Source organism: Pygocentrus nattereri, chromosome 1 (genome assembly GCF_015220715.1).
Source record: "Pygocentrus nattereri isolate fPygNat1 chromosome 1, fPygNat1.pri, whole genome shotgun sequence".
NCBI lineage: Eukaryota > Metazoa > Chordata > Actinopteri > Characiformes > Serrasalmidae > Pygocentrus > Pygocentrus nattereri.
In genome coordinates, this window is record NC_051211.1 from 38,825,132 (window position 1) to 38,840,699 (window position 15,568).

Consider the following 15,568-nt stretch of genomic DNA (forward strand, 5'->3'; position numbering starts at 1 on the left):
GTTTTTTTAATTTTACTGAAAGTCTAATTACTATTGTCATCTTAATTACTACCTAGGACATGCTGCTGAGATCACTGGAGTTTAACATCAATTGTTGTATTGCTACTGGTTTATGTTTAATTAAGTTTATCTCTCTGTTTGGATTCAGAGCGAGTTGAAAAACTTTTTAAAGCAGATGTTAGCTTCAGACTGGAGCAAAAATACGTACTGCCGTTTGGCTAAATCTGACTTGTTTATATCAATGTGAAATAAGGATGTTGCATTATTGCATTGTCCCTGTTAATTACACAAATAAAGTAATAACAGTGTGCATATATTTATTTAATGTAATGTTCAAAATTGTATAAACTATACTAACAGTTGTCTATATGAAATCTCCTACAATGCAAAAGTCTGAACAGCCCCAGAGTTTTAAAGTTTAAAATCTTGGACGTTAAATATAAAATCTGCCATAACTTGTGCACAGGCCACATTTTACACATTATTTTTTCCAACATGTTAAATTCAGCACATAAACAGTAAGTGTGGATTAAAATGGGCAGAGGTGTGTTCCTTGTGGAGGATGTGTCAACACATTTTTGCTTAGTTTGCTTGCTCAAACCTTTGCGTACGACTGTTCCCCCACCAGGCTAAACAGCATTCATACTGAAGAACAGTGTTAATGTAGATATTGCTATGTTTTGATAGGTATAACTTCATGATGAAATCAAATTCAGGACTTTTGCTTCCTGACATTCTTCTTGATCAGAAATTCATGCTGATCTAACTAAGAATGTAAAACGTAAAACTCCTGCACATGGCTCTTTTATTGTAATGTTTAAGTGCTACAGTTGTGTTTGTTTACAGCCTGTTGTTTTGGCAGATGCTGCTGTGAGTTCTCTCATTGCAGTGGTGACCTGAATCAACCTGCTGTCACCATAAAGCTGCTCCTGAGTGCCCTGAACAGTCTGTGCAATGAATTCACCCAAAAAACCGCACATGCTCTGAAACAATGCTCTTACTATGTGCACCCATGCATGGGCTGGGGCCACTTACACCTCATTATCAGTCTCCAAATTAGTGGCCAGGTGGCCTGTCCCCAAACCCTTACCTCACCCACATCCCCAACTGCCTAACAAAATACCCTCTGATTCTTAAAACTACAGTTTTATGCGTTTTGGTTGAAAAGTATTGATAAAACCTAGTTTCACAATAATTTCCATTTATATCATTGTGGAATGGCATTTTAAGGATCTTAAAAGCAGCAAAATTTTTTGTTTTGTTTTTTTGTTAAAACTGAAAGAAGTAGCATAAAAATGGTTAAATATAAATAAAGGCTCATATGCAAACAACATTACACTGATAAAGATATACTGACAATAGTAGATAATTCACTTACATTCTCAGAAGACACGTCCTTCACAGAGTTTTGACCGAGTTCTCTTTGAGTTTTCTCAACATGCTCACAATAATCAGATTCATCCACTCGGGGAAGGGGTCCAAAGCAACTGACGTAACAAAATGTCCTTCCAAATGTTGCGTGAAATTACACATTTCCACCAAAACCGTCTCCAAATCCCCAAATCTTACATAGTGTAGCTTTACGTTTGGATTAATAAAGTTAGTGAGTCTATAGTTCCTGAGTACTGCTACTCTATGCTAAAAGAATGTCTTAAAAATCTAACATATTTTGATTGGACTCTTTTGCTCTGATGTCCAAAAGGGAAACTTACTACATGTATTTTTAAATTACAAGTTTTTGTTCTCTATCAATCTGCATTGGAAACTGTTGTAAACTGGTTTGAAAGATACATCCAGCACTACTTCTGAGGTGAGCTTGTGTCCCAGGCCGATTCTTTCTAACTAGCTTTGAGCACTGACAGTGGGAGTGGCCAAAAGCAGCACTAAACGCCACCACAGCCATAAAGAGCAGTAAACCAATCCTGTTGCCTGACCCCTCTCCCCCCACTCTCCCTCAACCTGACACATCTGAGGGGGAGGGAGAGGCCCAGAGACACAGGCAGGCCAGGGTGGGGGAGGAGGAGGGGTCTGACTACTCATGCGAAAGCACAGAGGCACGACCGTCGCCCCCAGTGAGTGACACATTGATGAAACATGGCTCTATCACGAGCCGGTCGGGCATCTCCTCTTTTGCTGAATTTACTTTCTTAAGCTTATCCTTTTTGGCATTTACTTGAAAGGAAAGTACACTCGCATTTACAAAGTCACATCAACCAGATGTGATAGTAATAGTAATGCGCAGATACTTCTGCTTTATACAAAAAAAAAAAAAAGAATAAAAGGATTTGTCATTCGTCCCAGATTTGTCATCCGCCACTCCTCCCTTTGTGATGGTTCTCAATTACTATAATACCAAAGTGTTTTTGGGTTGTGGATTAGTTCTGTTCTCCTATAAGTGCTGAGCTGAAGCTCTCTAGCTCATTAAAATGGAATGTGATTTTATGAATAAGGGGGCCGCACACACACCTGCTCATGTGACATAATGAAGGTTTCATCACATGTCTGGAAATAGATGCTTCCCAGCAGGACCGCCAGAGTGAAGTGTGAGTTCTTCTAAGGTTGCCGTGGATGAGTACAGTTTTAAATTGTGCTTATAAAACACTCATGCTCTAAAAGACTGAAGGCGACCCGGCTCCTAGTGTTTCCGAAAAATCAATCGACAGCCCGTCCAGCCCTGCAAGTTCTTACAGTCCAGAAGTAGTCCCGTGGAAGTAAAAGCCAGCTCCACAACACAATCAATGGAGTTTTTGGTGCAGCAGTGGAGGTCAGACTGAATGGAAGCTTTCATGCCTAATGTCTCATTCAGATCATGCAGCGTTTTCTGTTTTGAAGCGCTTCATGTGTGTTAGATACCAACATGTAGAGGCACTGTTAGAAAACATTCATCTCCAAAACAGTCTATATTTATTTGGAGATCGCAGAGAGAAACACTCATCCCAAAAATCCTTTCAAAACTTCAGAGGACACAGATTTTTGTTTGCTTGCTTATGTTTGTGTCAGTTTTGTTGAATATAGAAATAAAAGTAAAGAAAGAATGTTTTGTCTCTTTTATTGGTTAATGCAAATGTTAGTGTAAAAAATTATGAATCAATAAATGTCCATATATATATATATATATATATATACGGAAATGGACATTTACTGGTTCATAGTTTTTTACACTAACATATATACATATATATATCATACTCAAATGACCTGGGAGCCACTAGCCAGGTGGTCTTCTTCAAGGGGTGGGCTGGAAAAAGTGACCCATATTTTTCTTTAGAATTTTGACCGCATAACATATATCCTACAGTCATTTATGCACATCTTAGTCAATGTATATTAGCTACCTTTCTATGACATAATAATAATAATAATAATAACAGTAGTAGTAGTAGTAGTAATAGTAGTAATAGTATACATAAATAAAGTGTAAATAGTTTGTAAATTTCTGTTAAATTACATCAAGTAATTAAAAATGAAAAACCTATAAGACTATCTAACAAATATAAGAGAAACATTCCAAACTATAAGAGACTGTTTGTGATAGCACTGGTGCTCCTACTGAACAGGAGTGAAGTTATTGAGAAGGAAGTACTGATAAAGCTGTTAGTTGCATTCATTTCTTATTTCTAACACAATGTATCTACTGCTTTGCCATGAATGACTCCACAAAGGCGGGTTTAACTAACTATCATTCTAAACTACAATAATGGGTAAGTCAGTTCTAGCTAAACTATAGCCAAGCTTGCTCAGTGTGCAGCGTTTACAGCATGAGGCTCTACTTTTGTTATTAACATCGTAATGATCAGCCTGAGCCCATTTTAGATGCGTTCATGATGGGTCACCAGTGAGTGTTTGGTGGGTGAAGCAACCTGCAGTCGAGCAATCTAAATGCCTTGTGAGCCAGATTTACAGATAAATTGTAATTGTTTGAGATGTGTTTGTATATACTTATACTGTATATGACTGTAATTTGAACGTTGGTAGGTTTCCCCTTTTCCAGGAAAGCTTTTAACCCATTTAAGACAAGATGAGGTCATCACGTGCTGTGACAAGCTCTGCAGTGTCCCTGTTAAAACACAACTGCTGCTCACTCAACATTACGACTGTACTCCAAATGCAACTGTAATGTTAGCTGTTGTCAGAGGTTGCGCTTTCCTCATCAGAGATACAAAGCTCTGATGCAGTTAGACAGTACCAGTCAAAAGTTTAGATTCTTTTCTTGTTTTTTCATATTTATAAAGATATTTTGATCAGATGCCTTCCTTTAGATACCTGGAATTTTTTCCTAAGACACATAGAAATAGCACATAAAAAGCTGCCTATGGATTTCCAAAACAAAAAAAAAAGATTCTTTTTAAAGCATTATTTAGAACATTTTAGGTGAAATTTGGAGTGCAGTCATTAGTAATATGTTTGAGCCAATCTGTTGCAACTACTTAGGCTGGGTCTAAGGATGCATTTACATTTGTAGTTCAGTTCTGGTGATCCCGACCAAAGCAGAAAGTGATATGCTGCATTTTAGTATTCAACATCAAACCACAAGTCATACGAACAAAGTCAAACCTGATTGGGCAGAGTTTCTGGGGTACATTTGGCTATAGTAACTGGGATAATATCCCGACCTTCTGATTCATGCTGCGCTCTGGATAAGTTGAGCTTTTATGTATGTTTATGCATTTTATCTATGCCTTGTGATGTTCAAGTTCCTCTCACGACATGAGGTGAGGCAAAAATCACTGTGAAACCACTGTGACAACTCACAGCCTCAAGTGTCTTACTGCTTTTATGAAACACTGAAAACTTGCTGCATTAATACACAATGCAGCTGATGTGTGTGATGATGTGAGTATATTTTAGACCTCACGAATAAGTAAAATGTGTCTGATGTGTCGAAATAACATCAAAAATTCCTGGTGCTGCAACAACCAAAGAAGCTCTAGAGAATGATTAATTTTGCATTCATACTTCAAATGAACCTTTCCATTTGGAGTTCGGCCTACTTCCTCAGGGCATCACGGTGCATTTATTTGGTGTCCACCAGGTTCGAATGGCAGCATTCTTCACTCTAATGAACCAAACTAACAGAGCAACGAGAGTTTGTTATAGGTGTGTAACAGCCTACATCGCTCTATAATTGTTAGAAAGCCAATATTTCTGCCTGTAGTCATTCCTAATAGAGCCTACGTTTGGCCCTAGACTAAATAACAACTTTTCTTTGAGTAGAGAATCCCAATTAAGGATGCTGCGCAGTCCATACTAAGCAACCTTTTAAGTTATTTCATAGTTATGATGTCTTCGTTTTTATTCCAAATTGTGGGCGATAAAAGAGAACTTTTTTTCCTTTGAGTCAACTTGTCCGAACTTTTGTCTGGTACTGTACATTCAGATGTACTATTTCTTTTCAATGGACTGATGTATGTTGTTTGTTTATATGTGTATTTGGTACCTGTGAGTGGCACAGCTCCCCTGTTCTCCGGCTCAGGGGCTGCGTGCTGGCGGCTGCCGCTCGGTTAGCCGTTTGGAGGTTGATGGGGGACGTCTGCAGCGCCTCAGAGCTCGCCGCCTTTTGTCCGTTAATGTGTGCGGTCACCATGGAAACGGGAGCCTTGGCCGGCACCACAGAGATGGCTATGCTCTGGCTGGGCGGCTTGATGAGGGAGAGGGGCTTGGCTGGTGTCCCCACAGGACAACTTCTTACCGCCAGCTTCTGTCACAGAGAGGGGGGTGGTAGAAAAGAAAGAATGCAAAGGTTAGTAAAGAAAAAAAAAACAAAAAAACTCCAATGTCCGCCTATCTGCAGAGAACTTGAAGGGCGCTAAAGCCGAGGGCACTGTTTGGAGTTAATCTACTGTTTTGATTCTTAGTATTTTAGCTTCTCGCGCCTGAGAGAGCTTATATCCTCTGCAGGCTTTTGCAGACCGCTTCTGGGAGAGCTTTGCTTTAATAAGAGCTTTGCTTGTACAACTTTTTTTGTTATGTGTGCACAAACATGCTCATTACTGCCATTGACAGTATCACGCTCTATTCCCTGTTTGTCAGTTTTAGCGTATGAGTGGGTGACATGGTAAAAATATATCACAAGACATTTTCTTGAACACACAACAAAATATCATATGTGGGTTCTCTGTGGTTTCATAAGATGGAACAGAAAAAAGAACCTGCACTAAATCCAACTGAATAGGACTAATGTTGCTCTCTTTGTAATGAAACGCCTAGTTTGTGTACTTTAAGTACTGATAATACGCACGATATGTCCAGAAAACCATATTCAAGTTCATACACTTAAATCATTTTCATTTCTTTTCAATGAATCAGTTCTTAACCCGAACCCGAACCCTAACTCCCGGACAAAGATTCAAAACAAGAAACAACAAAAAAATCCAGGACCAAAACTTAAGGAATCTACACCACAAAATGATGTGAACCTAAACAGTGATTCTAAAACATGGCCTGCAAAGATCAACAGAAAAGTATGTGCTATCAACATAAGGCTACATAAGGCTGCCAGAAGATGGTAACATTTAACGTAACGTATTAAGGTTTATTTACGTCATGTATGAAGACGTTGATGGCAGTGTTGAAAAACTAACAGTACCTTTCAGTAAACACGAGCTCTTGCCGCCCATAGTGCTACTGAGCTCGAGTGACTGTGGCTGATATTTAGTTTAGACAGCTGAAAATGTCCAGGTGTCACATGGTGATTGATCCAACAAATAAGAGAATATGTATTCACTGGTATTCTGAAAATCAGCCAAATTAGGCTTTTGGTTTTACTTCAGAAAAAAACATATGATAAAGTTTTTCATGACCTGTGAAACGAGCCACCACATCTTTTTGAACAGTTGCTAACGCAACGTCATTGGACAGATTAACACGTTCAGAGGAAAGTACCAACCACCAGCTCTGTTAGGTCCGGTAACCGACACCTGTGCAATGTGGGAGATGGGTGGGGTGGGGGGCGCTGTCATCCTTCCAACCCAGAGAGCAAGACCAACTGTACTCTGTTGGACTTCCAGCCACCAACGGCTGTTGCATCACCAGAGACAAAACTTGTGTCTAAGAACGTTTTTGAGGGTTTTCCAGGATACGCATGAGCCTCGATAAGTAATGTGACCTCACTCATCACAATGATCCTAAATATCGTCATGTCACCCACCCCTGCATGAGCCACTGCTCATATATTTCACAAAGGCATTGCACAAAACATAGTGCTTTTATAAAGCCTGGGTAAAACCAGCAAGCAGTTCCTGAATCCAGCTCATGTTCATCAACTGAAGTTATTAAGAGAACCCTGGGAATTTAAAAATTAGATATTTAAATGATGTTCTGTTTAGCTTTTAGCTAACTTGTTTTTCATTTGCTGATTAATTTACTTAGCCTCTTTTCGGGAACCTCATGTGGAAAACCAAAAAAAAAACAAAAAAAAAACAGAATATTCTGCCCTTTGTTTTTGTCCTTGAAAACAAACCGATCCGTACTCCGTTGCTTTTCTGAAAGCCTGCATGTCTCACAAGCTACAGATCTGTCCTTATCACGTCTCTCTACATCTCTCCCTCTCTCCTCCCTGTCTCTCTCTCTGCATCTTTTACTCCACCCACTTCTCTGAAGGAAAAAAAAACACATACACAACCCAAAGCAGAGATAACTACAGTTCACACACCCACCACTGAAAGAGGAGGCACTCTAAATATTTTATATTCCATTCCACTGCCCCTTTCTTATTTCTCCCTTTGCCTTTTATCGTTTTCTATGGACTGTGGGGACTGGGGGAGGGGGAAAAGAGAGGGCTTTCATATTCAGCCATTCCAATATGAGAGACCATTTCAGTCGCTCACTCTTCTGCTCCCTCTTTTAGCACCGCCAGCCCTGGAAAAAGAGGCTTAAAGTAAAGGAACATTTTCAGCGTGTCCTTCAAGAACCCCTTTCGCCTTCTGTTCGGCGCTAATATGGAGCGGCTGAGTTACAAACACAACGAGAGCCTGGTAATGATGAGGAAGTCATGTTAGACGTAATGATATTCCATGCTATGTAAACAATCCAATACCCGGTTCGTGTTGTTTTAAATGTATCACCCGTTTAAAGATAAATCACTCTTTGCAATGCGCCGCTCTGCACCATGATATTACATCTAGCTCTGCTAGGGGCTGTACTGGGAAAATAGCGAGTTTGCATTGCAGTGGAGCAGAAATAAATAAACAAATAGGCCAAATTGATTAGATTCAGCTTGCATTTTCTACTTTTTTCCCCACAGAGCGTCTCCGTGCAGCAGGGAGGTTTGAGGACGAGTTGGCTACGCTCGATGCCTTCGCAGCTTGGTGAACTCACAATTACCTAGGCTGGAGTACGGAGGGCCTTACACACACACACACACACACACACACACACATACACACACACCAGAAAGGTATACACCCTGACAAGCTCCATTCAGTGAAAGAAAATAGCAGAATACTTGAGATTCATTTAGAAGCCTCTGCCTTGCACTCTGCATGCCTAATCGGGAAAGCAGTCCCTGCTTCTGTTTTGTCTTTTGGAGGAGGCAATCGGGGCTGCTAGTGTACTCTGAATTCATGGGATCAAGAGGACTTGGGATTGAGGTGGGGAGGCTGAAATGTTGGTTGGGGGCGGGGGCCGGGGTGAGGGGGGGGTGGGGGGGCAAGTGATGGTGGTGGAAGCATTAGAAGAGGTCAGAGAGAAAGAGAGCTAGAAATCTCCGTGGAAACTAAATTCCCTCTTTGTCACAATCCAGTCTAATCAGCATGTCGAACAAGAAGGAAAATGTAGAAGAAGCACACCAGGGCGCTCTCCTCCCCTCTCCCTCTTTCTTGCCTCGTTCTCTCCCTCTCTCATTCGCTCGTTCCTTTCTCTTGTGCGGGTTGCGTGGGAAAAGATGATAAAAGTAATGAAAATAGCAACCGCAACAATAAAACTCAGCAGAACTGGAAGAAGAAGCAGCAGCAGCAGCGAGCAGTGGGATCTGCAGGCGCCGCCAACCTTTCGGTCGCAGTCATCAGCCAAAAAAAAGAACAAAAAAAGCCTTGCTAGAAAAAGAATTTTAATTATGCTTTTTTTTTTCTGTTCCAACTTGCTGGTACAGATCCCAGCAAAAAGGCATGATTCAGTCTCTGGCTGCCGTTCCTTCCTCGTACAGCAAGAGTATCTGCTCCATCGAAACCCGTCTCTGCTCTTGAAGAGTCTTCATACGGAGAGGGTGATGTTCTTGACATGCATCAGCAGTCATTTTCATGCTCTTCTGTAATACAGTATCCAGCTGTGTGCTTGATTTACTCGCACTCTCTGCCACCGAGTTTGCGAGCCTTCTCTAAGCCTGCGCACCGAAGTAGGTCTTGCCCTATAATCCCATCACTTTCAATAAAAGAATCAACTCTTCTCAGCCTCCTGCTCCACTTCAGGATTATTATTTTTTTGCCTCCCTTTCTCCTTCTTTGCTTCCCTCTCAACCTTAATGGGCACCAACGCATTAGTGTCTATGGTTGCCAAGAAGACCAGCTCAAAGAGAATTCTCCAACAAGGGCCTTGCTTTACTGCCCTACAAACCCTCTCGCTTGTTTACTGAGGGATGGAAGAGCTGCTAACCACTACAGTGGCAAATTAACCTGGATCCAGCACATAGGGGGAAAAGAGGCAGAGGAAAGAAAGCTCCTATTAAAAAAATACTATGAAAGAGTCCCAGTATGGATGCTTAAACAGCCCTAAAAGCATACGTCCTAAAAAAAGCATAGCATAAGTCCTGCCGTTTGTCTCCCCATTGCATTATGGTGTGAATGGGGAGTTAATTTGCTTGGCGTTATTTATTAATGCCCTCACAATGTGTGCGGTGGACCCCATTGTTTCAGGGGATCAATGTAATCCGCAGGCAACCTCAGCACCAGCCTGGATGTGGGCCCGACGTGCAGCCATTTGATCATCCCAGGGCACCTCTGATTGTCTCAAAGGTCACCCATTTCAGCTCCCCCTCCTTAACACACACTGTCTCTCTCCCTTACACACACTCTTGCATACACCCTCACTCAAACACCAAGTGGTTAAAAGACTGGCTCCCCTGAGGAGAGACAAAATGCCTCGATGAGGGGAAAAAGGATCTTTGTAAGGGTGAAATAGGGGCATGCTCCAGGAAGACCGTGAATGTAGACTAAAATGCCTGCCACACAACACTAACAGTACTATAGTACCAGTACGGCTTTGCCGAACCTTATAAAAGATGATGCTAGGAATGAATCTCCTGTATTGAAATGCACAGAGTTGCTTGCACCTGGCTTCATTATCTTGTGAGGTTAGCTGCAGTGCTGGAGAGGTCAAATGAGGGCTTTACGAGGGAGGCCATGTTTGAATGTTTACCTTTCACACTCCACTGTCCTGTCGCACTACGGTTGTAGGCAGGCTGCCAAGCAGCACTGCTCCTCCCCCGTCCAGGATCAGGGGTGTGCCTCCGAAGGGGAGACTTAATTGTGCATGTTATGCCATTAGCACTTCAGTATGGATTTTGAGGCAAAGAGGCCTCTACTAATGTACACAACGTGTGAAATGCAACACCAGGAGATAACAACAGTGTCACACAGCTGTAATTGCTCCACAGAGCTGTTGTCTTTAAAACGGACACAAAATCTGCAAATTGGTGTCCTTTGGACACATAAATGGCACCATACTCTAGGATATGTAGCAGTCATCTCTAGGGAGATGTTTAAGGCCCATCAAGCATGTGCATTTGTCCATCAAATACAGATGTTAAACAGTCCCAGGTGAGTGGCACGTGATTTCTGTTCTTTATCAGGCCATAAGATGGAAACGCTATTCCAATTGTTACAGGATGTTGCAACTGCATAAGTGACATTAGAAAGATGTTTTAAGGGAAATTTTTTGACTATTACTTTAATATGCGTCCACATAGAGAAAGTGCAACCCAAAAAAAATCCATTTCACTGCCTTTGTAACACTGCTCGACAAACCTACTACATGAAAGGGCTATTTCCCGGCATGCTGACCAGGAATGTGGTAGCCCGACCCAATCAAAATGCACACTGCAGGCAGGTGTTGTTATGGTGATGACTGTGAGGAACAGACAGTGTGGGGGAAAAGAAGGAAAAGAAGGGTGATTGCCTGTTGCTCTCACAACTCTGCCTTTGCTGTGTGCAGTTGCTGGCTGCTACAAGACCAAGATGGGCCCTGACAGACAGCTCTTAAACAGGAACACGCATTAAAGTTGGTGACAGCAGTTAAGAGTGGCTCAGTAATGAACCGTTTTCTTCCACCACCTCTCCCCTCCTCTCAATGCAGAAAACGAATCAGCCAAGCATCCCAATTCCCTTTCATCAACGGCCACACTGCTGTTGCTTTTTCATCCCTGGGTGCCACCTAATGATTAACAGGCTGTGTTGACGGAAAGGAAAAGAAAACGAGCTCTCTGATGTCGGCCCGATCTTCTGAAAAGCGCTCGCGCTAGCTTCTCTTTGAGCGCCCGATGATTCATTCATGTAATTCCTGACTCCTATCAGAAGGCATCAAAGACAGTGAATATTGGCATCAGCTTGCCATTGAGCTCAAAGGTCTGCGCTGAGCATTGCCCTCGAAGTGGGCATTGGCCTCAAAAAGACAGAGGCAGCGCTAGCTGTGTGTGATCAGAGCAATAGGTTGGTGGGAAGCTGCCCAAGGGTTTCTGAGAAACAGACAGATGTGGTGAGGGATGCAAATCTCGCCATCCGATCAGAGCCATGGGCCCGTTGATGGAGCAGGTCGAATAAACCTGGGAAAGGTTCCCCTCAGAGCAACTGCGGAGACTGTGGAGACCTCACATCTCATCTCAGCCTTTATGGTCTCACTACTTTAATGATTCACTAGAACTCAGGCCTGAGATGATGTCTGAAGGAGTGTCCATTCTTTGGAACCTTCAGCTTACTCCCTGGAGTCCTTTGGTGTGGTACTATTCTTGCATCCTGTGATCCCATGTTGCAACCAGTTCTTTGCAAAGAGTTTCTCAGCTGCTTCTTTTTAGATGTCTTTTATGTGGGCATGGATCACAGTGGCCATCAGTGCCTGCCATAGAAAAAGGCACTTTTTTAGCATGGCATCAAAACATCGATCTACGACATGTGTCAAGAGTGTGCCATAGTTGGTTTGTCTGCAGAGTAGACCCATACGGCATCCTCCCAAGTCAAGTGTTCCCGGACGGGTACGGAAGGGAACAGGAGCCATCCCCACCTACGGTGCTTTGAACCAAGGCCTTGACTTAAGGTGCTCCCACAGGGGAGTAGGATAATCCAGGGGTGCCCTGTGCTGTGTGTGTTTGGCAGGGCCGTCTGAGTTGTTACCAAGATCCTCCTGCCAAACCCTGGGCACTGGGCCAGCCTCCCATGCGTCCTGCTGATAAGAGGCTGGCTGAGTGGCTGCCAAGGGTATCTTATGGTGGAAATCAATCAACACATGGATACAATGTGACCCAAAAACAACAAAAAGTCAGTGGAAAGCCATCCTTACAGTAAAAACTGATGGCCCTCGATTCTGCATAGACTTTCTTGACTCAGGCACTGCAATGGTGAGTTGAAACAAAAGAAGCGCAGCGTATTGAGATCTGGCATTTGACAGACGCCATATTTCCCTGAGCCCTTGTCCCAAGTGGGGTGCAGCTGAAACTGCATGCCTAACAACAAGCAGGCCCATCTGGTGCGCACAAAGTGTAAGAATAAACCTGACAGGCAACCTTGTATCACCAAAGCTGTTTCAAGAGCTGACATCTTATTCTACATGGGTAGCGGTGCAACTTTAATCAAACTCATTAAAAATCATTCAAAAACAATCGGCTGCATTTCAGAGAACATTAAAATGATGATTTACTTGATCTCCTCCGCAGTTCAAAGTCATGCAGTGAGGATGTTTTTGTTTTATTTTTATTATTGCTGCCATGGTAACAATCACTCTCCTTTCAGAATCCACCTAGAAAAGAAAAAAAAGAAGCTGGAGAGGCATGGCTCTGAAAAGAGGAGACAACAACAGCTCATCTTGAGCATTATGTCCCAGTAAGAGGAGATTATTATTAATATAGTTCCTTTGGCCTCGTTTAGATACACATCACACGCTGCCGTCATTACCGTGCAGCAGAAATAGCAGACACCAAAACTGTCCACTAAAGCTTTTGATGTGGCAGTCTATGGAAGAAGCAAAATTAAATCCCGACTCCCAATTTCCTTACAGAGAAAACAATTTGATAGTGTGGCCGCTGCCCGTCACGCCATCTGTACACAATAAATCCATTTAAATGCAAATCATACATGCCCAGGGTCTAATTTTCCCTCATTTGACTATGGACTCATTGGAATGCACTACGCAAGACCACCTCTCACCTATGTGAAAAGGCATTTTGATGTCTGGGGAGGATGGCTTGAGAAGTTAACTTTTTCGGACAATCAGAATTAATCTGATATTGTGACCCACTGTGAGGAACTAAATGCATTCAAATTTCAGCCTGCGGATGTAATAATTTCCCAAAGTACAAAGCAAATGCTTTTTCTGCTGGCTAGCACAAAGCAGCACCATTTTGTTTTGATGAAAATGGATGTCCTTTGCTCAGGTAGTGATGGACATTGGTGCAGATGTGTGAAAGCATTAACCACACTCATAAGTAACCCAGCAACTGCATCTATAAAGGAGAGTCTTAAAGGCAAATGGAGTAACCTTCACATTTAAGGATGAATACCAAGGCTCCGAATAGTTTTAGTGCCATATATTGTATCAGTGAAATCAGCAGGGACTTTGTATTATTAAATGAAATGGTGTGTTTAATGTCCTCTTCATTTCCATGCAAAAGTTCATCACATTTCAAAGCAAAACGAATAAATTTTCTGTTCTAATGAAAAACATCCATATGGCTCTTGCTTAACATTCGACGCAGAATTGAGTGTGCTGATGAAAACATTTCCTATGGGAGTTGGAAACCTTAAGATTCTTTTTATTTTTTCAAAGAACAGCATTCCGTAATATAACAGAGATGTGGTGCCGCTAGACGAGTGATGTAGTACAACAGTAGCAAAGACGTGTTGGTATGTCACACTGGCAGTATTACAAGGGTACTTCACCTAAAGATTTTTATCTGGAGAATGCAAACCAGCTCCTGCTAGTTTTTACTGAGAGCACTATTAGCACTGTTTTCATTGAGCAATTAAACCTTCTCTTTTCTGCTTCGACGCAAAGGACAAATGCGTGTAAATGACTGATTTGGCAATGAGGGAAGCACAATAGAAATGTAATCTAGCCTGTTGTGACACATTGACATTGCCTGCTGTTCTCAGCACAGCCTCTCTCAAGCTAGAATGATCGAATCTCATGCTTCCAATTCCCTGTCGCTTCTCAGAGTGAGATACTCCCCTCTGCTTTATTAGAGTCAAATAGTCACGTCTTATATCTGTCAAGCTGAGTCGAAGCAGAGGGGCTCCCTTCAACCAAGCGAGGGCTCTGATAAAGAAAAACACTGCAAATGCATTTGAAATATAGATAACGAAAGTCAGTGGAGCTCAATACTAATTTCAGCAGTCCATTAAGTCTTCATGAATTTCAGCAAAGCACACCACTAATAAGTGATGCAGTTAGGCCTTACTCCTTAACTTGTGGCCATGCATCCAAGAACAGAACTAGATTATAATACAATCATAACTGTTTATAACTGACTTTTTGTCCTTTTATGCTGGTGCGGTCCCGTTTGTCCATGCACTTAATACTTCTTTGACGTATGACAGCACTTTTGTATTAACAGGCCACTGTACATGGAGCGCAGCCACTGCAAGGCCTCCCCTCCTGCCTAGCTGGAGCTTCATTACGAGAGACCCCGCCTGTTTCCTGTCATCTTCCATCATCTTCAAGTCGAGGAGATTCCATACGACACCACAGAACCAGGAAACAGCAGCTTGCGCCAGGTGCTGCCAGTCCCACGACTCACTCGCTTCTGCTGTTCTTGATGAGAAGCAAGGCATTAGATTTTTTTATGCATACATTTTACAGCTGTTTTTTATGAGAGGGTTAAGACTCTTAAAGCAGTGGAACAAAACAAATAACCCACAGCTGACTATGGACTGGAATCAACCTCTCACTTACAAGAGATGTGTGAACCTTTCTGACACATCTCTGACATGGCCGGGTCACTACAAGCTCCTAATTATAGAGGCGGTATGGCCAAAATGAAAAATTCTGACAGATTCAGTACATATCAGTTATTTTTATATATTTAATTTTAATAATAAAGCTACTAGGCTAGATAAACCTATATAAACCAATGCTGCTTTCTAATACTAAACAGCGCTATGTACTGTTTCATGTCTGAACTTACAAAAGTTCATCTTAAGTTCTGTCAAATTTCTCAAGTCTTTTGTCTTGTACATACTTCCCATACACTAGTGCCGCTGATCCTGCTGGAATTAGGAAAATATTAGTCAATCACACTGTATCAACTGGCAAAGGCAAAGAGAATGACTAATCTAGAAAAAGGCCATTTCTTTATGTCAGCTGCCTCAAAAACAAAGTGGATTACTTGAGATGCAACAGATTAGACAGTGGAAGTTGATTAGGGATCAGC

General features: G+C 42.0%; 1 protein-coding gene across 6 annotated transcripts in view; it reads right to left on the reverse strand.

The window, feature by feature from the left end:
- The window catches only part of phf21b (PHD finger protein 21B), a 103,416-nt gene that overhangs the window by 30,479 nt on the left and 57,369 nt on the right, over positions 1-15,568 (reverse strand). For 3 of the 6 annotated variants that reach the window (XM_017693931.2, XM_017693932.2, XM_037538775.1), the window contains one exon: positions 5,438-5,698. In XM_017693931.2, coding sequence (XP_017549420.1) covers positions 5,438-5,698 — 261 coding nt within the window. Of the gene's footprint in view, positions 1-1,378; positions 1,772-5,437; positions 5,699-15,568 lie in introns of those variants that run through there. The other 3 variants (XM_037538771.1, XM_017693933.2, XM_037538788.1) reach the window with 2 other exon arrangements.